Below are 21,567 nucleotides of genomic sequence, written 5' to 3'. Positions count from 1 at the left end.
AAAAAATTAAGAGGGACCTTTTTAAAAGCTCTCTCTCTCTCTCTCTCTCTCTCTCAATATTCAAAACTACCGAGTTTTGTAATCGTAAACAAAGCAACCTATAGCCGTTTTTGATTTGTAGATAGATCAAGAAATACATGTGCATATCCCATTCTTATTAGATAGTAGTAGAACTCGTAGCTCTGTAATAAATGTACAAATTAAATACACATGTAACCTTCAACTTAAATTGTTATGAAAAAAAAATACACAAAACATAGTGCTTTAATGCAATTTGTGCTTTATGTTCTGTTAAAATTCAATTGCGCTGGAACATTTTTCACTCTTTTCAGTTCACCGCGAAAGTATCGAATATTAGTACAACACGAAAACAAAACATTAACTGTACTTATATGGGTTCGGGGAAATGTAAATCTAATATATTCTTCAATAGAATTAGGTAAAAAAATGTATGAATGTTCATTACTAGTAAAACGACAGAACAAGAGGCTCCTAAGGGCCCGAATCACTCACCTGGTGATTCGTCTTTGTCTTTCAAGGGCAATAACTCGTACAAGGGGAAGTCCAACAATTTTGACTGACAGAAACTTCGGCAGGACTTATCTTAAGGATCATTTCATCAGTTGAAAGTTTCTCTCTATCTATTATAGTTTTCAAGATATTAGCTGAAAACGGCTGAAAATATCCTTTTCACCCTTAAAGGGCGAAAACTCTAACAAGCAGTCGTCTGACAACTTTGATCACTTGCAAAATGTTTCGGCAATTAAAAGAATTTGGCTAAAACTAAAGGTTTTGGAAATGTATGAGGACAACTACTGCCTGACCACTTTGTTTAATTTTCTAGTAACAGCGACCATGTTCTTCTACATATCAATAATCTGCAGATAATATCTATGCAGAATACCCCAAGGACATTCATACCAAATTTGGTTCAACAAACTTCTGTTTGACCATAATGTTCTGTTTTCATTAACGGTGGCCATATTTTTCGACAGATCAAAAATCCCCACATCAGTTATTGGTTTTAATTGGTCAGATTATGTCAGAGGAAACCAGGTTTGAAAAATTCTTGTGATGGCAATAACATAGCGTTCGGGCAGTTGAACTAAAAACACGACAAAGCAGAAGGAGATTTTATAGTGTAAAAGTAAACGCGAGACTTAATACTCCCATACTCGGTAAAAATCCCGATTCAAAAACATTATTAATACTTCAAAAACGACGATACAATTAGATACAAATATGTACTACTTGGTAGGGATTCTTCAATTATTTGTATAAAAATCTATTTCAAATTATCTTCCAAATATGCCGAATATGTTTTCGAAATGCTGGAAATGTTTATTGACAACAAATGTTACCTTAAGGTATGTTCTTCATGTAGATTGACAATTTCTACCCTTAGTGGGCATGTGGTTTACAAAAAAAGTTATTGTGTCATCCATCGTTTAAGGTGGTCACTCCAATGTGACACAGCTGAACGATTTTGGGAGTTAATTTTCAAGTTGACATTCGACTTTCTTCAATCATGGATTCTATTTATGTACAAGTAAAGCTTTTTAAAAAGACTTGTCGTCAATGTTGCTTCTTATTTTTAAGTTTGAAGCAATTTTGTTCTTTCGTTTCCTTTAAAGATTTGGCATTGTGTTTTCTTGATGTTGGATATTATTTTCAAAATGTTTGTTATATGTATACGATTATTGTCAAAATGTGAGGCATATCTTGTGAAGGTAGTATCAATTTGAAGCTTTAATATTGTGTTGATCTTTAATGTGCAACGCCTGACTTTTGATACGAATTACAATTCTTGACCTTAAAGCAAAGTTCACGAAGTGATGACCACCTTTTTTCTCATCTTTTTTTGTTCTCAATTATGAGCGTCAGCTATGAAAGATACTAGTAGCAGCCGCAAAATGGTCATTTGGTGGTTCTAACTTTTATTCTTTACTCAAAAACTATCAGCAGAATGTACATAGCAAAATATCCTGAAAATATTATTTTTAAAGATTTAAAGGGGGTTGAAATTACACACAAAAAAAATATGTTATTAGATGCACATATATAATTGAAATCATTGCAGGACGCTCATTCTATAACGGTATCACTGCCAAACGAATAATAATGTCAAGCTGATATGCCCTATAAGAAACGTCTCGATAATCTCAGGGCAGCATGCTCACTTTGAGTCAATCGTTCTTGTCCTGAACTGCATGAAATATTTGCCATACATATGCACAAAATGTACACCGATAAATCTATCGTGTCTTCGTGGCGTAGTCTAATACAAAAACCTAATTATACGTGAAATACTGTGAGCTAATTATGCTTTCTAGATGAGATGATACCCTCTCCAATTGAAACAAAATAAGATGTTCATTTGATATATTATAATAGCATTATGTGCTAAATAATTGTGAAAGTTTCATTAAATTCTATTCAGCGGTTTCAGAGGAAGTGGGATCCAGGACAATATAGTTCATGTATTGCATCAAGACATCCTACAAAAAGCACCAGAAGGAAATACGACAAAAGAAGTACAAAATGGCATCATATGATAAAGAAATTATGAATTTTTGATCGGTTTTAAGTTTTAAAGGCCTTCGGTTGACCAATGACTTAAATACCTAGGAAGACGGGAACAAGCAGTACAATGGGTTGAGTGCAAGAAGTAATCACATTTCCGTGGCATCTAAGTAATACGTGATACTGACGTCACAGGTTAAAAAAAGGCACATTTGACCTCTGATACAAACATTTTAAACTTAAAGGGACTACTATAGGGGGATGGATAACGTGATCAACATACATCTCCTGGTTTTACAAACCGAAAGGTATAAAAAGACTATCAAATTCTTTATTTTTTCCATAGATATTTCATTATTTTCAGGATTTTAAATAAAAAAAAAGATAAGATATTGTAATGGTGAAGTCAATATTGCCCTTTCCCAAATTATAGTTCAATATACATAACTAAAGATACAAGCTAAAATATATAATATTGGTGTAAACTACTTTATATGGGGAAGATATACTATGTACCTATATCTCCCTCCCCAACATTGATAAGGCGGTGGTGTGAGGATAAAATGGCTCTTTGTCTCTTCGTTTCTATCATTATCCTTTGAAATATTGCTAACCATATTTGCGCTAGTTGGTTGAAAACTAAACCCCCAAGTGCTCTCTGTTTGGTAATGTGTAACAGTGCAATCAGACAAATCAAAAACAAAAACCTAACTAGAGGCGTAGCACCCAAATCTCGACTGGTATGACTTGCTTTTATTAGTTAACGAGTAAAATACCCTGTTTTTTTTTAGTTTTTCTTTACACGAATTTTAGGTACGGCATGACGTACCAGCAAAACATATTGGTACAAACTAAGCAGTACCCGCCGTAAAATGTGCTACGCACCTGCAAACAGGCACTGTTTCTACACAACCCACCAAAAGCAAAACTTTCAACGCTGTACTAAGTTATTAGGAAAGAAATTTGGCACTCCTTAGAGTTCCTAATTGTACAAATCGAACTTGCGTTTTTTTTTTCGACACAAGGGAAACAAACTACACGAACGCGAAAAAGGTAAGCAACCGATAATGGGAACATTAAAAACTATTAATCTTCGTTGCTTCAATTAGAAAATGTTATCAATAGATTTGAGGCTTGTACATGTACATGAGTCACAAGACAACTTCCTAAACCGAGGATCGGTAATGAATAACTAAATAAATGTAAAAACATTTGAAAAAAAAGATGCAATAAACTGGTGCTAAGTACATAATCAAACTCATGTACATAACAATTAGTAGATATCACAAGAACAATCTATGTCTCAAACAATCCGATATCCATTAAGTAACGAATGATTTATCGAATGGTCTGCCAAGCATACACACAAACAAATCATTCTAACCAACAAACAAGAAACTTACAGACTTCACTAGATAGAATTAACAGAAACGCAGTATTAAACATGAAAAATACACAGAAAACAAATATGAGTGGCAGTGTTATTGTTAATGGTTGTTTGTCAGTTATAGAAATATGGTATGTAGGACATGTTTATAAAAGTCCTGTTAACTATTGAATAATATTTTGTCCAGACAGAAGACGTTTACGGCAAGCCTAAAAGAAGTTGGGTAAGAGATACAGCTGCACAATCTTTTATCTTCCCTTGAAGACCAGAATAATGCAACGGAGGTATTCTTATGTTCCCGAGGACTCATAAATAATTCAAACTGGTATGCACTTTGTCCCAATATTAGGTCTCTTACGCGTTGGGAGTAAAAGATAGAAAACTTTACAGGTACATAATGCAAAATGAACCCGATATCGTTTCCCCTACTTACATGTATACATATTTCGTTCTGTGTGTGTGTTGTATTGTTTTTCGTCTTTCAAATATATACCAATTATGGTATGTTAAAAATAATAATATAAACAGCAGTAGTAAAAAAAGTAGAAAAAGAAGACAATGCCATCGATGAATCAATCGTTTTTTTGTAAATGATTGTCAAAAGAACTGATTTTTTGTACAGTTTTCTTTTTTCTGTGACTTCGTGTTACATGTATTAAACACGTTAAAGAAAAACACAAACAAACAATGAATGAATAACCTAGAATAGATAAACACCATCATGCATTTTATAGAGAGGCGATGTTTATGTTATTGAAAAATTGGGTCTGCATTGGAAATTACACCACGATATTGCAATGGTTTATTTTTAAAATAAAAAATGAAAATCGTAGGACATACGCATCCTCGGAAACTCGTACAAAAAAGTGAAAATGACATTTGTGATAACTCACAAATTGTGACTACAAAAACATAATAGTAGTCCTCTCTCTCTCTCTATATATATATATATAAGGGTCTGAAAAATTCCCAACGATGTTAGAACTGTCAAATTTGCGAAGCAAATTTTTGGTCGTTCCCTCCGCGGGACTAGAACTCGTACCGCTGTGGCATCTATGGTCATTCCTCCTCGTAGGATTAATCTAGGGCTGTAACTTAGTACACGATGTATGGTAGTACGGGACAGTTCATCTAGGTGTTATTATGTAGGATAGAGGATCAAATTAATGATGCATGTCACAACAAATCAATATTATACAACGTCTCAGAATGTGACGACTCTATTCGCTACACTGCTTCATCGGATCAAATTGATACAGGGAAGATAACGTAAACTTATAGAAGGGTCTGACAAATTCCAAACGATGTTAGAACTGTCAAATAAACTCGGGCAGCTAAGGTATATATATATATATATATAGAATCTAGCTGGCCAAGTGGTCTAGGGCGCAGGACTTTGTGCAGGCGGTGTTGCCATTGATTTCACAGCGGTACGAGTTCAAGTCCCGCGGAGGGAACAACCAAACATTTGCATCGCAAATTTGACAGTTCTAACTTCGTTGGGAATTTTTCAGACCTTTCTGTCTAGGATAGACAAAGTGCAATTTGAGTGAAAGCTACTTTTAATAACATAAGGGTCACAAATCATTCTAAAAAATGTTAAAATTGACAATTTTATTGACAATCTTATATGTAAAAAATAAAAATGTAAGTTTCATATCAGTGACTGTGACAACTGTATCTAAGTAGAAGTTCTAAAAATCTGCAAAATATATGAGTGCGAGCAGTTTTATCTGTCATAATGGTCTAAAAATATTCACTAAAATGCTTACTTCTATATAACTATCATGTGGGTGACTGTGACACATATATTGCTGTCAAAATTCTTCAAAGACGTCATATTCTTGCTAAATGTATGAGTGCGCACACTTTTAATTTCCATGAGGGTCTAAAATTAATGACTAAAATGATAATTGTTTTAATATACCTATCATGTGGTGGCTGCGATACGTTATTTTGAATCAAAATTCCTCAAAAATGTCATATCCTTGCAAAATGTATGCGAGCGCACACTTCTATAAGAACGAGCACGTTTAATTTCCACGAGGGTCTTAAAGTAATAACTGAAATGTTATATTTTTCAATATAATATCATGTGGTGGCTGCGATACATTATTTTGAATCAAAATTCCCCAAAAATGTCATATTCTTGCAAAATACATGAATGCGCACACTTTTAATTTCCATGAGGGCCTAAACTTAATGATTAAAATGCTAAATGTTTCATTATAACTATCATGTGGGGGCTGCGACACATTATTTTGAGTCAAAATTCTTTAAAAATGTCATGTTCTTGCAAAATGTATGAGTGCTCACACATCTAATTTCCATGAGAGTCTAAAATTATTGACTCAAATGCTAAAATTTTTCAATATAACTACCACGTGGGTGACTGCGACTTATATATTTCAGTAAAAAGTCTTCAAAAACGTATAAATACATCAGTCAAAATGTCATAATCTTTCAAAGTGTAAAAGTGTTAACACTTTACAGGTCTAAATTTTCAGGGAAGATAATGTAAACGTATAGAAAGGTAAGTCAAATTTGCATCGTTGGGAATTTTCAGACCTCTCTCTCTCTCTCTCTCTCTCTCTCTATATATATATATATATATATATCATACTGTATCATACCGGTGTCTAGATCTGCGACCAGAAGAATTCAGTACAAATTCTTTAAAGTTAGGGGCGTAGTAAGCACGGCAGGAAATATTTTTGTTGGTACTGCATGCCATATATAAAAGTCTGGTAAAAAATTGAAAAAAAAAAAATTAAACATAGAAGGCTTCCTTCCCGTCGTACGAATCGGGATTTGGGTGCTACGCCTTATTTTCGGAATCACGTATTTGTACTGAATGAAATTCAGTCAGAGAAGTATTCTCGAGCTAATGACTGTCAGAATTTGTCACGAACTTTTCTAATCTACGTATCTGTTCTACCCATGACGGACTATGAAAGAGCTTGTCTAAAGCCGTGACAGACCCTGACAAGGGGTGTTGCGGGTCAGAACAATTTCTGACAGTTTAGAACTGTTCTATGACAGCGAATCCTGACAGAATTGAAGAGATGTTAGAAGTGATCGCAACTGTAGTTATTGTGTTTTCTTAAAGACAAAAACCCAAAATAATGGTATAAGAAATTCGCTTATTCTGCGTAACTGTTGAATCTTACATTCGTGTCTTTATAAACAGGCAAACCGTTCTGAGATTCTTAGATTATTTCTCATTGTTTCATGGGGTGTTAATAAAAAAGCCGCAAATGATTTTATATGCTTACTGAATCTCTATCGCTAAAATACTACAGAATCCAAGGCAGAATTGAGAACGAGGTTGATTTCATATCCACTTCTTGTGCTTGATTCAGCTGCAAAATTCTAGAAATAAAAACATTTTTCTTCTATAAGTAACCCAACAAACAACTTATCATTTTATTTCTGACAAATTTTGAAAAAAAACATGCCATTGATTTGATATTTGTTGTAGTTCTAACGAATAACGATAAAATAAAAGCACATACAATCTTCACAAATTAATAAAACGGAAAGTCGGTGGACAGAGATGATTGGTGCAAAAAGTGCGAAGAAAACTTAATTTGAGTTTTTGCAAATTTTAAGAGCAAATCGTCTTTTATGAATATTATCACTTCATTTATTTTAGGGCCTTGTACAGCTTACTTTATGGTATGGGTTTGTCCATCACTGAAGACCATGTGGTGACATGTAGAAATTTAAATGGTTCGTTGCTTGTCTTTTGATGGATGATTGTCTCATTCGCAATCTCAGCACAGTTTCATGTTTTATAATATAGTAGCTGGTGGAAAAATATTACGTCACGCATATGCTACAAAAACACGAACTTTCTCTTCCTGAAGTCTTTTATCTTATCAGTATCTACTGACAAGTATGCCTCATAGGCTGCAATCTTTTCGAGCAATGCTTCTTTTTTCTTTATATGACTCTCTGTCAAAACTTTCAGATGCTTAATATCTTCATCTTTCTGATATTTGAGCTTCTTTTCAAATCTTGCAACTTCTTGCGACACCTATACAAATGAATTTGTATGACCGTTATTTTACCTTCTCACAGAATACTTTTACTTTACTAAACCAAACTTCATGTTCTTTGCTGTGTATGTCTGTTTTCCATGTCTGGTCCTTGTTTCTGGATTACATTCGTTTGATTACCGCTGTAAACTTGGTTTTCTTGATTACTCTTTCACCACTATCACCAATACATTGGATATTATAGAATAATGTGAAACAATGTATGGATAATTATCAAAATATTCAAGCACTCTGGTTATAATGTGAATATAATTAATCAAGAAACCGGAACTCCCTTACACTATATTTAAACACCTTTGTTTCAGTATATCATTTACATCCCTTCCTCTTTTATTTTAGAGTTTTGGACGTAGTTTATAATACTTTTACCATGGTGTCAGAATCATAACCAATGCAGAATGAAATTCATGGAGTCACCCTTATCGTGTAAAAAAAGGAAAATGAAATCTGAACGAATTAGCATAAGATACTTACATGTAGTTTGTACTTTTTTCCATTGTCTGTTTGTAGTTCTTCAACTGCAATTATAACGTAACATGTTTGTGAATCTAAGGAAGAAAATGTCCTGTGGTTACTACATCTTATGCAGCTCACAACACATCCAAGTAATATCTTCCAATTCTTTGACATGTACATTGTATATTTTGAACATTCGTTTCTTTTTGTTTACTGATATTAAGTATTAGTGTTCGGCTATTTATTGTTATAAAGCATATAACTAGAACATTTGTATTATATCAATATATTCTTTTGATGCCATTTGATGCCCCATACAATACACACAGCAATAACTGAAAAAAAAGGAAGTGTTATACGTATTAGATGTATTTAATACCAAACTTTCCTGTTGCCTCTTTTTCACATCAATTCCAATCTTTTGTAGCTTATTCTGTATTCTATCATTAAGGTTAACCATACCCTTTAAAATGTTTAAAACAAGAACAAAATAAAAAATAACACAAACTGAGTCTGTCTTGCAAATAACTTGCAAGTATCGACGCATTTAAATTGACTCGACGCCGTTACCTCCTCACAGTTTGATTTTTAGTTTTTGTTTTTTGACAGAGTAAATTTGATTTTTGTCTTGCGTTGTTTTAATTTTCAAAGTGCAGTATTAACGCATTGTAGTCATCATATAACAGGGATGTTGATTAAATCGGTTACAATAGTTATTTAATGTTTCCGGACCTAATTTTTGACACAATGCACGGTGTTTATATTACAAAAGCAGAGACTGATCATCCACCTAGAGTGCTTAATTGATGCATACAGATTCGTTCAACAAATTCCATTTTGTACTGAAACTCGCAACGACATATGCATAGTTATTACTTTTTGCTATAAAATTAAATTGATATGTATTGACTAATTGTTGTTAATGCAAGATACCTTGTTTTCTCTTCCGGTCACTGCGAACTGAAGCTTGGTCTCTGTCAGTACTACAATTGTATCCTCGTGTTCCTAAATGCAATCATAAACGAAGTAGTAGTAAGTTTCAGATCGGAAGAAGCCATTGACCACATAAAAAACAAAAAAACAAAAACGTTATGATCCCTATTTAATTTGGATATATAGACAGTACCATTTTGTTTTGTGGTTTGATATACCTTTCCAGATAATATATATTCTAAATTATATGGACTGTATTAACTATGTATTTTATTGTTTTGTTATTTGATTTATGATGTTTTAGGGCGAATGCGCTTTAAGTTAGATAACTTGTGTCTGATCCTGTTGTCGCTGTTGTTTATTGTTTGGACAGTAAAAAGAATATCAACAACAAAAATAACGGCAACAAACAAACAAACAAACAAATCACTAAGCCGTAAGTATATGTGTATACCATTTTTTTTATAAATGGGCGTGTACTCAAAACGTTTGCACAGTGTAATATAAGATTATCCATTAAGTTTAAAACTATTTTTGGCCAATGAAAAAGTAGATCAATATCATGAAATTAAACATGCATGACATAACACGTGCGTTATACTGCATTTGGAATGTTACAATATGATCGACTCCACGTCTACCGTTGGCGATCCCAATCTCTGCCAAATGTGACAGAATGATGACAATTGTACTTAAATTGAACTAAATCCTTAGATTTTAAATTAACGCAGAAAACAAAAGAAAAAAGTACTTCTACCGTTTACAACAGTTGTTCCATATTCTAAGAAATAATCGAATAATTACAAAAAACGAAATCATAATAAAGCAAATTCGTTGTAAAATACAAAAAGGATATACAAGTAAACATGTTAAGAAATTCCAATCACTACTTCTACCTTTTTTCAAAACAGATTTTTGTTTTGAAACTTCCTCGCAATAATTTTTCATTTTCTTGTACTCTTCTTGCATTAGGCTGTTTAAAGTCTATTTTCAAATGATTAAGCCTGCGACTGTAGTCTTTCTTTTTCTAATTCTTTGTATAAAATGCAGTTGCAAAAATATTTCATCATATACTTTAAATAACAATACTCTGATAAGCAGTTTTCTGAAGACATGTTGCTCCATTCTGCCTTGTGTTCCCCTTTCTTACAGCTTCGGATATTCCTTTCGAAATGTTCTGATAGTATCACTTAAGATAATATGTAGATTGTAAAGCTGATAACTGAACAAGTAAATCCATTCCGTTTTACCCAAAATTGCAATACTACTCTAGCAGTTTGTTAGAGGGTTGCATGTGGCATAGTTTGTACTCCCGACCTTGTTAGAATCATGTTAAATAGTATAATATTTATAAGGCGCATTCTGTAACAAGTAAGCAGTAAGATCTGGTCGTATTGAACCTCATTCAGTCTATTCTTTCGAAAAAAATCAAATAGCTAAAATGATAATCATTCAGTGAACGTCCAGTGACTTCAATTCATTATCAGCCTACTTGTTTCTAAGAACAGTATTACACCGACCATCCAATTTAACATTTAAATACTGTTCTGTCTCCGAATCAGGTACAATGTGTTTAAGTTGTGGCAAATGAAGTAATCATGAGAGGTATCATTGCATTATCCATGTATTTATACCTCATAATCACCAGAAATAATATCAAAGTTTTTGAAAAATTTGCCTTTATTTTTAAATTCAAATGGTATTTCGGTCGTTTCCTCAATTTTTCAATGTATTTGAGTAAGGCCTAATTGAGAAAAATGACGAGCCAACCATTGCTTTATTTTTTACACATAAAGGTACTTAAAACAATGAAAACTATATAACAAAAGCAGGAAGACCAAAACAGGAAAAAACTTACGATCAACTGCAAGGTTTTTATTGTTTGTCAAAATCCAATTATAAATAATGTCATGGCAGCTTCGAAACTAATTCAGATTAATTCAGCAATTAAACACTCTTTACAAAGACATTTGCAAAGTTGAGGTTTTCAGTACAGATAAAAGTGATAAAATAACCACCGTCTTTCGTAGATATATCAAGGGAATATCTAAATCATTATAAAGGTATAAATGAATGCGGATGTTTGACTTGACAAGAAATTAGTTAAGTTCTAATACAAGTGTATGTCGATAGCTCATATACAGATCGCTATTGTTATTGCCGATGAGTAAAATGCAGTTTGTAACAAATGGAACCAAACTTCCAGTGGAAGCCAAAAACAAATGTAATACAAGGACAGAGACCTGACATGGAAAACATACACATCAAAGAATATACCATAACCAAAATACAAGAAAAGTAACAAAAGCAAATTAAATGAGCAAGTCGGAATCCACTAAAACACTGCACCGGTAGGGTAAGCGTAATTTGCTTTTCTAGAAACTCATAAAAAGTCAAGTCTAGGGTAGATGAAAGAGGAACATAGAGGAACTATGCCGATAGGGGTTTGTTAGGAATGAACATTAAAAAAAAAACAAGAAAAATAACACTTGCCTTTTTTTTATTTCTTGTTCCTCTGATGCACTATTGAACTGTTTAGATGATATCTCAACTTTCATTTCTTGAATAATTTTGTGCAGACACTGAAACTTCTTTCCTTTTCATATACTTCTTTCAATTCTTTTATATTTTCATCTTCTACACTTGTACTTTTGGCTTCGTTTAAGGCAAGAACATTTCAAATACGCACCGACTGCTGTCTCATGGAGCGGAAAAAGTCACCCATGAACCCATCATTATTCACGTTGATAGTTATATCCTTCTCACTGCGCTCTTCTTTGGAATAATATTAATAAAAATTGTGAAATTGTGAAATTAATATAATTCGTGGAAAAAACATATTGCTTGAATACAGTTTGACCAGATGACCTCTAAACGGATTAATGATTTGAAGAGGAAAGGTAGTATTTATGAATATGTATTTTCTTTTCTTCAGAACATTAAATGACATAGGTATATTAAGCAGTTTTCATACTTATGAAGTAACTAATAACTCCAAATCATCTTCCAAATATATAGAGGAAGATATGTACAAAATACTGGAATTTTTAATCGACAACATATTTGTCCAGTGTGGTGGACGTGTTTTTCAACAAACGGTCGGCATTTCAAGGGGAAAAAATTGTGCTCCTTTACTTGCTGACCTTTCCCTTCACTCTTATGAGGCTGAATTTATAGCTGATCTGATCCGAAAGAAAGAATATCGTTTAGCTAGATCCTTTAATCTCAGTTTCAGCTATATAGATGACGTATTATCTTTAAAAAACCCTAATTTCGGGGATTGGATACATCGCTTCTACCCTAAAGAACTTGAGATAAAGATCCTGCAGACACTGTGAAGTCAGCCTCATATCTTGACCTACACTTAGAAATCAAGGGTAAAGGAAAGCTATTGACCAAACTTAACGACAAACGTGATGACTTTTCATTCAAAATTGTCAACTTTCCTTTCATATGTGGCAACATCCCTTCAGCACCTGCATGTGGAGTGTTCATATCACAACTCATACGTTATGCCAGAGCTTGCCGGAACTACGCAGACTTTTTGTATCGTGCTAGAACTCTAACAAATAGGCTTCTGGAGCAGGGTTATGTTGCTACAAGATTGAAGTCAGCACTACAGAAGTTTTATGGTCGTCATCATGAACTCATGGATCGGTATGGTGTATCCATCTGCACCATGAAAACTGATTTATTCAACGGGTCATAGTTTTCCTTTCCTCGTTTGTCTACCCTGGACTTGACTTTTTATGAGCAACTCGGCGGGTGTTTCTAAAAAAAACAAAGGACGCTTACCCTACCGGTGCACCTACTCCATGCTCCCAGTTTTTAGTGGAGCCCGAGTTGCTCATTTGCTTTTGTTACTTTGTATGTATGATTTTAGTTATTTCATGTTCTTTGTTGTGTATGTCTGTTTTCCATGTCTGGTCTTATTCCCTGGATTACATCAATAAACGCAAAATAACACTCTTATTTCATGAAAGTCATGCCTTATCAGGAAACAGTCAAAGTTCGCAAAGAGATGAACTATTTAATGATCAAGTCAGCATATAAACATACATAACAAGCTGAACCTAAAACTAGGCATTAAGTGTCAGTATGGATCATATAGTGGCTTCATGACTACACGTTATACATTATGTTTTCGACTTTTTGTGACTACGCAGACAAGTTTCAAAGTTGCAACCGATATGCATACTAGTAGTCATACTACCGCCATTACTGTAAGTCACACTCTCATAGGTTCATTATGATTCTATTTTGTATTAATTTTCTCTGTTTTATTTTAACACCGTATTACCCCTATCATTTCATGAAACCTTGACAATTGATACCTGCAAATATGTTTCGTGGAAATACGGAATGAGAGTTCATCGTTGTTAAGTCAGGAGTTTTCCCTTTCCATCGATATTTAATAGTAATAAAGGGAAACACCAAGATTCTAGCGGAAATCAAATGAATGCAATCAAGAGACAAGGACTATACACGGAAAACAGACACACACAACAGAATACAAAAAATAACCATAATAATACGTACAAAGCTACACAAGTAAACTCGGACTCCACTAAATATTAGACGATATCCTTCTCTTTGATATGATAAGTTGTAAAGTCAGAGAAATAAACGGCTTGTAAATGTAAAAAAAATCACGTCAAAATTGTATTGTCTTTCTTTGTCTTGTTTTCGTTGAATTTAAGATGTCATATTGTAGTCACTCTTTTTATTGAAATGTTTTTCTCTTCTCCCTGGAATGATTAGACCCTATGCAAGAACAAATCAAATATAATATGTGATTTTAACTTATATTTATCTGTACATAGATTCGCTTTACATTGGTCATAGATCAAGGCTTTCGTCAAGTTAGATAATAAGTCAGGGGTAGATTCAGCCATTTTATTTGATAACCGGAGAAGTTATACGGTCATCATCACAATTTGATCGATCAATATAAAGTCTTTCTCTCAGATTATATAATAGATAAGAAAGGGAAATGAAGAATACCCCGATTCGAACAAGAAAATAAAAAATGTTATTAAATGGATAATAACTAAACAGACAAAATAGATACACAGCAAAGACCATGAAATAATAAAAAATAACACGTATAAGGAAACAAAAGCAAGCAAGCAACCCGGACTTTACGTAATGAAATTCGACGAAATAGGCGTAAATATGTATTTTACAAAATGTAAAAGAATGTGTAAAAAATAATGTTTTCAGAAATTGATGATATAATGTTAAAGCTAACGTTACTCCCACACAATAAACACAACGTTGTTATTTTTTCCTTGGAGACGTTTTCTATCAATTTACTTTCTTTGAAAACCTTCATTGAAAAAGCTGAAATTCTCAGTATCGGAAACAAAGCGATGGAATTGTAAAAGAGGTATCGTATGCCAGTTTTCTGAACCAAAACATTTGTCGTTTATTCTATGATGAAATGAATTTTTATGAAAAAAAGAACTAATATATTTGTTTTGAAATATAATAGCTATCATACAGAATTTAAAAGGATTTTATAAAAATCAGGTAAGACACTAACAAAGACTTTTTTCAACATTATTACCAATCGTGACCAAATGTATTGTTTTGGACATTATGTAATAAAACGAATTGGGTTATTTAGCAACATAAAAAAAACCCGACTGTTTTGACATATGTCTTGAATTTTCCCGTTGGGTTGTTACCAATATTGCACCATTGAAAAAACATCCGATACAAGGTTATATAACAATTGTTGACATGTTAAATGATTTGATGGGATTCGTCCGGAACAATTAACGTACAAAATCGTTCATCGGATAAGAAACGACAACAACACTTAAAACATGGAAACGAATTCAAATCCATATTCAGTTTATATGTTTGTGAGGATCAAAGTAATACTCCAGTTTGGTTAAAGATAATGATGGCTTCAATGGGAATGTAGACGTACATTGTTTCAATGTTGTTGGATAGAAGCTAAACAATAACATTTAGAAGCTTCATTTGAAATATGCATAAAAAAAAATGAAATAAATAAATAAATAAATAAATAAAAATAAAATAATAAGATATGCATTTAGCCGGTGGTACAGCCCTAATGATTTTTTGATTACTGAAGTGTAACGGAAACATATAATTAATATTCTGAACTGTGTTTGTTAAATGTACAACAACATTATATAAAACACGATCAAATTTGTTAAAGACTATAAATAATTTGCCATTATTGGAAAACATTATGTCAAAAATGAAATTTAAGTAGCGAAAGCCGAATTTGTGTAAATACAGGCGTACATAATTTCTTTTGCATTATGGGCTTTCTTTATTTCCGGTCTAATCTAAGATAACTTTTCCGTTCATATTATTTTATAATTATCGAAATAAATGTCACAAATGTTTTTGGTGGATAATATTACCGCTAGGTACCAGTAGAAATGACAACCAAAATTAGATGCACCATTTCGTCTTTTCAGGCTTCCAATATAACAAACTTAAAGTACTATTGACCATGTTCACCAACGGATACCCAGCGTTCCTCGCTAGGACTTACCTTTCACGATATTAGTTTTAATAAAGAAATCTGGTCAAAATACAAAATAATGTCGTAAATTAGAAAGTTAAAACTCACGTCATAACATTCCTAGCCATATGAAGCTGTTGTCAAAAATCAATTGGCAGTGAAAAGTAAATGACGACATAAATTCAAAGTACAAGTTGTCCACAGAAGGATAAACTTACGGACAGACGAACACAATATTCACCATAAACATTCCAACATCAATTAAAATCAGTATATGTTGTATTTCATTTAAATTGTCAAATACATCTTAATTGAATAAGAAGCTAGCTCGTTTGTGAGTAAAAAAACTGGTTTATCCATTAATCATATCAATACATAAATACATTTGTCATAAAAGTACACTTTTCTTTTTCATTTAAAATCTGTTTGACAATTTAAATAAAATATCTTTACAGATTGATTACTGTTGGTGTTTAATTTCTAACTTATGTCTGAAACTCAATCATTACCTTAATCTCACCTTTATAGTCTTGTTAAGATTGAGTGTATGCAAATGAATGTTTTTTTGTTGTACAGCTAAATTAAAATTTTCTGTCAATCGTTTATATCGTATAATATAATACTGCACGTGCTAACACTAGGCTTGGTTTTATTGTATGTATTTTACTCCCTCTTATTCACTGATAACAGTAATGTTACACGAGATCGTTTTGTTCTTAGTAGTTTTTGTTGTAATTATTTAAAATACATGTTGGTGTTGTAAACAGAAATAGGGTATGATTTAAATCAATAGAAATGTGACCGTAAAGAGAAGAAATTAATCTGTTTTTGGACTAATTAAAATATGCTATGGAATTCTAATCAAAGATCTTTTAACTTATTTGAGACTTTTTCCTCTCTGTGAAAGAGAGAGTATGAACCTTTCCTATTTAAAACATCTATTTACTTGGTATTTTGAACTTGAATATTTTGCTGCCCCAAAGCTTAAAACACTAATCAATTACGATGAACAATTAATGCATTTAGTTCACATAACATTTTTTAAATTAAAATGATTAAGTGCATGTATAAATGTGTTTAGCAATGCTTGCACACTTTTACATGTAATTATTGCAAATGTAAAAGAAAAAAAAATACTTATTGTTGTAATAGCACGATCTTGAAAGAAAAGCTAAATAGCAAATGCATTTCGCATGTAGTATCAAGTATTCTAACATTCATTACAGAGGTTAAATTTTAGATTTCATTACACTTCTATAAGATTCAATAAACTAACTTAAACATACTTTAAGGGCAACCGTGTAATATTGATAAGAATTCAGGGTTAGTTAGATAAAAGTAACGAATCTTCTTAGTAATACACAGTGTACATATTCCTTTGGCTTTTTTTTTATTTTTGAATGTTATGAGTAGCAAATCCGAGGGTTAACTTTGTACAGTGACGAAAAATCATATTCCATTTTGTGTGTAGAAGTTTTTGATATTCGGAGAAGTTATGTGTATCGCAATGTCCCCAAATTCATAAAAGATATAAGTCCATGTTTTTTGCTATCTGAAACCTCCAAATTGATTTATATCCAAATCTGGAATAAGAGGGGCACACTGGGATTATGCTCCACGAAATTGTATTTAGTGGTATAGGAAGAGTGACGGATAAGATATTGATAGATGGACCTGTCTTCCAACTGACAAATACTGCAAAAAAGTGTATTATTTCAATTCAAACCATACCTGTGTCGGATTTTTTTGAATATTTATCTTTTAATATCATTATTGACTTACTTATTACTTACTCGGGAGGTCAGTGTTTAACTATGTGGTTCATGGACCATAAGCGACTAGATTAATAAAATAGATTGTGTAAAAAAAGTAAGATTCAAACATTCGTTCGAATGCAAGATAAGGAAATATCAGACACCCGAGGGTAAAATTTAATCGATCTTTAACGAGGCTCCATAACTATTACATATTACCCAAGCGTGTCTGAGATTTCCTAATCTTGTATGAGAAAAGCTGGTGTATGATTTTTTTTCTCACTTCGAGTTTCCGATAAAATGTTTCAATTGAAATTACCATCATTCAACAGATGTTGTTAGGTATTAGGTCATAGATACCTCACGACCATGTGTAATAAAACTGTCAGAAATAAAACACCACGGTTCATTCTCGATCAAACTATTGTTTTAAAGGATTTTTAACACAAAATCAGCCTTTGGTGAAAACCGTTGAAATGACTTCTGCATTAAATTGAAAATAACCCTTGTTTGATAGAAAATAGACACATTCCTTGCAAGTATTAGATTAAAATGTCAAACATCTTGATCAACTTTATTTTACGCGTTTTGAAATTTTTGAATATACATAAAAATACAAATAGTGGGATTTTGTTTCCAATCTGTAGCATATGTAACTACATGATTTTATAAAAAAGAAAACAAATTCGTCTAAAATTGACTTTTAATTTGTATTAAATTCACTTTAAAATCGGTGACATATTTTGTACATCAATCGAAATACTCGATAGAGTTTTAAAGCCATTGATTTCCATGTAAAGGCTAGATCGTTTCATTGGGTGAGCAAATTTTGTTGGTTTTGCAAAACCTGCAGCAGATTTTGAATTTCATTTGGAATAGGAGTTATCGAAACAAATCATCAGCTAAAATGTTTAACATCGTAAAAAACGAGGACTTATTATTTATAAATGCGATCTACATTTATTCTACTTTTAATTTGAAAAATCATCAGCTAATCTGCTTAGTTTACTAAATATTAAATTTTTAATCATATCAAAGTTTAATATATGCTTAGTAAATAAGCGTAAAAATGTCGAATATATTTCGTAATTACTGGTGATTGCTAACAAAAACCCGGAAATACGTCGATTTACCAAATCGGTTAGGAATTATTCGTAAAAACTAAAATTTAGTAAGTACTTGTAATTCCTAATTAAGCTTATTTATTGTAACGTATATACAAACATTATTATAACATGCAACTTTTCTAACAAGGCTTTTGAGGCTTACTTAGTGCCATTTTAAAAACATAATATGTACAATAAATTAAATTCAAACAAATAAGTTTCTACTAACAAATATAATTATTCAGGAAGGGTTCATATAGACATACTGCGAAAGTATTTTAATTCGTGGATGCAAATTTTCTTGTTATATATTTGATTAATCATATTGGCCTCGACAGCCGTATTGGCCCTCGGCGATGAATCGGACCAACACGACCGCCTCGACTAATATGATAGACCTCAAACCTAAAACAGGGCCAATATGAAATTACATATTTAATAACATATAGTAATGATATAATTTTATGGTTTTTCCTGTTGTATGAAAGTTTTTCCCATCCCGTTCCCTTATTAAGTTAATTCGGTCTCACCCAAACGGTCCCTACATGTCTTACTTGCAGCTTTGATTCAATTGCTTAATGTAACTAGTCTATTCGGTTACTATATTTTGTTCTTAACTGAAAGAGTAATCAAGGGAACCAAGGTTATAGCAGTAGTCGAAAGAATGTAATCCAGGGACAAAGACCAGACATAGAACACAGACATACACAACAAAGAACACAAAGTAAGTAAAATCATATATACAAAGTAACAAAGCAAATGAGCAACTCAGACTCCATTAAAAACTGGAAGCATGGACAAGGTGCACCGGTAGGGTAAGCGTCCTCTGCTTTTCTAGAAACACCCGCCGAGTTTCTCATGAAAGTCAAGTCCGGGGTAGTCGAAAGAGGAAAGGAAATGATTTTCACACAAAAGTTAATAAAACGTCTGTTTATTTTCTTATTGCATTTAATGTTGTAATAGTCAACAAATAGAGTAAAATCTAAACTAACCTCGATAGAAATAAAGACATGCCATCGTTTGAGGACAACCAAAATTTCTGTGCTCCTTCAATTTACACCTGTATTACATGCACTATCCAAATGTTTATTGAACATTAATCAGATACTGTTATTCCAGTGGATAGAATAAAAATAAGATACTTTTTATATCTCTTTCCTAATAATCTGGTCTCCCACTTTTTTATTTCTATTTTGAAGTTTAAAAATAAAATACTATAAGGTAAAGGACACCAACCATCTGGTTAAAATTTAAGTCACCTTTTTGCCATACCTTCTGTTACCCTAATTTAGTCAATAATTATGCTAGAAAATTCATTATTTCACTTTTTCTTGTATAAATTTTTAAAAAATATTTGGTGGTTGTAAAATGTTAGAAATGATGACATAAATGACTAGGAACTAATGAATATTAGTTTTTGAAAGGCATCTGTGCACAGGACGTTTATGACACTTCTTACTCCTGTATTAAAGTTTTAGTAGTTCCTTTTTAAAAAGGTTTTAGTGATTGTGGTAAAACCCATTGTGTAAATTTTGTGATATTTAATATAATTTTGAAAATGAACTTAATATCACCAAGTATCCAATAAAGGTTATTATATTACCAGTAGGGCGACCATTTTATACCTCCACCAAACCGGAAACGTATAACCATATAAGGCTGTAAGTTGTAAATCATCGTGTGACCGTAACAGGTTCATTAAACACCCCTTGTAAACAAAGTCTTAATTTAACACCCCCTCAATGACTGTGCAAGTACCATTGTCCGAAAAAAGGTAAATACAGGTATTTAATAAAATAAAATTGAAGCGATTCGTCGATGCTATTGTGTACATGGTTGACTATCTCTGTGCCGTTTAAAATCATCAGCTCAGATGTGATTTGAAGTACATAGTATATAATTCTTCTTTTGTTACATGTATAAAGCCACTCATAGATGTTGTATGGCATTGGAAGTATAAAAATATGTTTATAATTGGTCACGTTGCTGCTTACCAATAAAAACGAACAAAAGTAGATTGTATAAATATGTTACACAACAATAGTTTTCAAATATAATTGTTCTTTGCAAAATAAACTCATCTGCAATCATACTTGTCAGCTACATGTAATTATATAACAAAATATATGTACGACAATTTTGAACAGAACTAAGGAAGAGTAATCAAGTAACTAAAATCACACATACTAAGTAACAAAAGCAAATGAACAACTCGGACTCCATTAAAAACTTAGAGCATGGACCAGGTGCACCGGTAGGGTAAGCGCCCTATTCTTTTCTAGAAACACCCGCCGAGTTGCTCATAAAAATTCAAGTCCGGGGTAGACAAACGAGGAAAGGAAAACTATGACTCGTTGAATAAATCAGTTTTCTTGGTGCAGATGGATACACCATAACGATCCACGAGTTCATGACGACCATAAAACTTCTGTAGTGATGACTTTACTCTTGCAGCAACATAACCCTGTTCCAGAAGCCTATTTGTTAGAGTTCTGGTGCGATTTTGGAATATTGGAATAATGATTTTTGTTTGCTATTTCCTTTTTTCACATTACCATATTTTACCGAACCCTCAGATTTATATTTCTTTTTTTACTGAAATAAAACTGAATAGATGTTACTTATTAAAAAGTATCAATGTAATACTATTTAAAAAAATTATCTCATAGACCGAATTTTGTAATGTGACTGTGACGTCATCAACTTTTTTAATAATTTACTTGTTAAATTTTGATACTAATATTATTTTTTAGGAATAATTGTTATATTTTTTTCGGTCGATGATGAAATATTCTCAATGTCCGTGGTGCGCAAGCATTTGCAGATATTCTTCATTTAG

The 21,567-nt window shown here is 32.4% G+C and overlaps 1 protein-coding gene across 2 annotated transcripts; it reads right to left on the bottom strand.

Annotated features, from left to right (window-relative positions):
• Positions 1-1,823: 1,823 nt before the first annotated feature.
• On the bottom strand, positions 1,824-11,371 carry LOC148607921 (uncharacterized). 2 transcript variants are annotated; one of them, XM_088544501.1, is made up of 6 exons: positions 9,361-11,371; positions 8,807-8,890; positions 8,446-8,489; positions 7,583-7,949; positions 7,186-7,282; positions 1,824-2,291 (listed from the first exon to the last, which is right to left on the bottom strand). In XM_088544501.1, exons 2-4 carry the CDS (start codon positions 8,885-8,887, stop codon positions 7,880-7,882), a joined length of 195 nt encoding a protein of 64 aa, XP_088400627.1. In that variant the 5' UTR covers positions 8,888-8,890; positions 9,361-11,371; the 3' UTR covers positions 1,824-2,291; positions 7,186-7,282; positions 7,583-7,879. The 2 variants fall into 2 exon arrangements, with proteins under 2 accessions (XP_088400627.1, XP_088400626.1); XM_088544500.1 differs by having other exon boundaries at positions 8,446-8,890.
• Positions 11,372-21,567: the final 10,196 nt, after the last annotated feature.

This window comes from Perna viridis, chromosome 9 (assembly GCF_037379345.1).
Source record: "Perna viridis isolate PV_CMFRI_1.1 ecotype Kerala chromosome 9, ASM3737934v1, whole genome shotgun sequence".
Classification (NCBI taxonomy): Eukaryota; Metazoa; Mollusca; class Bivalvia; order Mytilida; family Mytilidae; genus Perna; species Perna viridis.
The sequence above is the reverse complement of the archived record's forward strand: the minus strand, read 5'-3'. Positions and strand labels throughout refer to the sequence as shown.

What these genes read in the sequence shown, in the direction of transcription:
- LOC148607921 (XM_088544500.1), bottom strand. Translation starts at nt 8,607, where the DNA reads ATGTACATGTCAAAGAATTGGAAGATATTACTTGGATGTGTTGTGAGC. An exon ending in GAAAAAAGTACAAACTACAT is followed by an intron (nt 7,950 to 8,445) that starts GTAAGTATCTTA and finishes TCATTTGTATAG; the next exon opens with GTGTCGCAAGAAGTTGCAAG.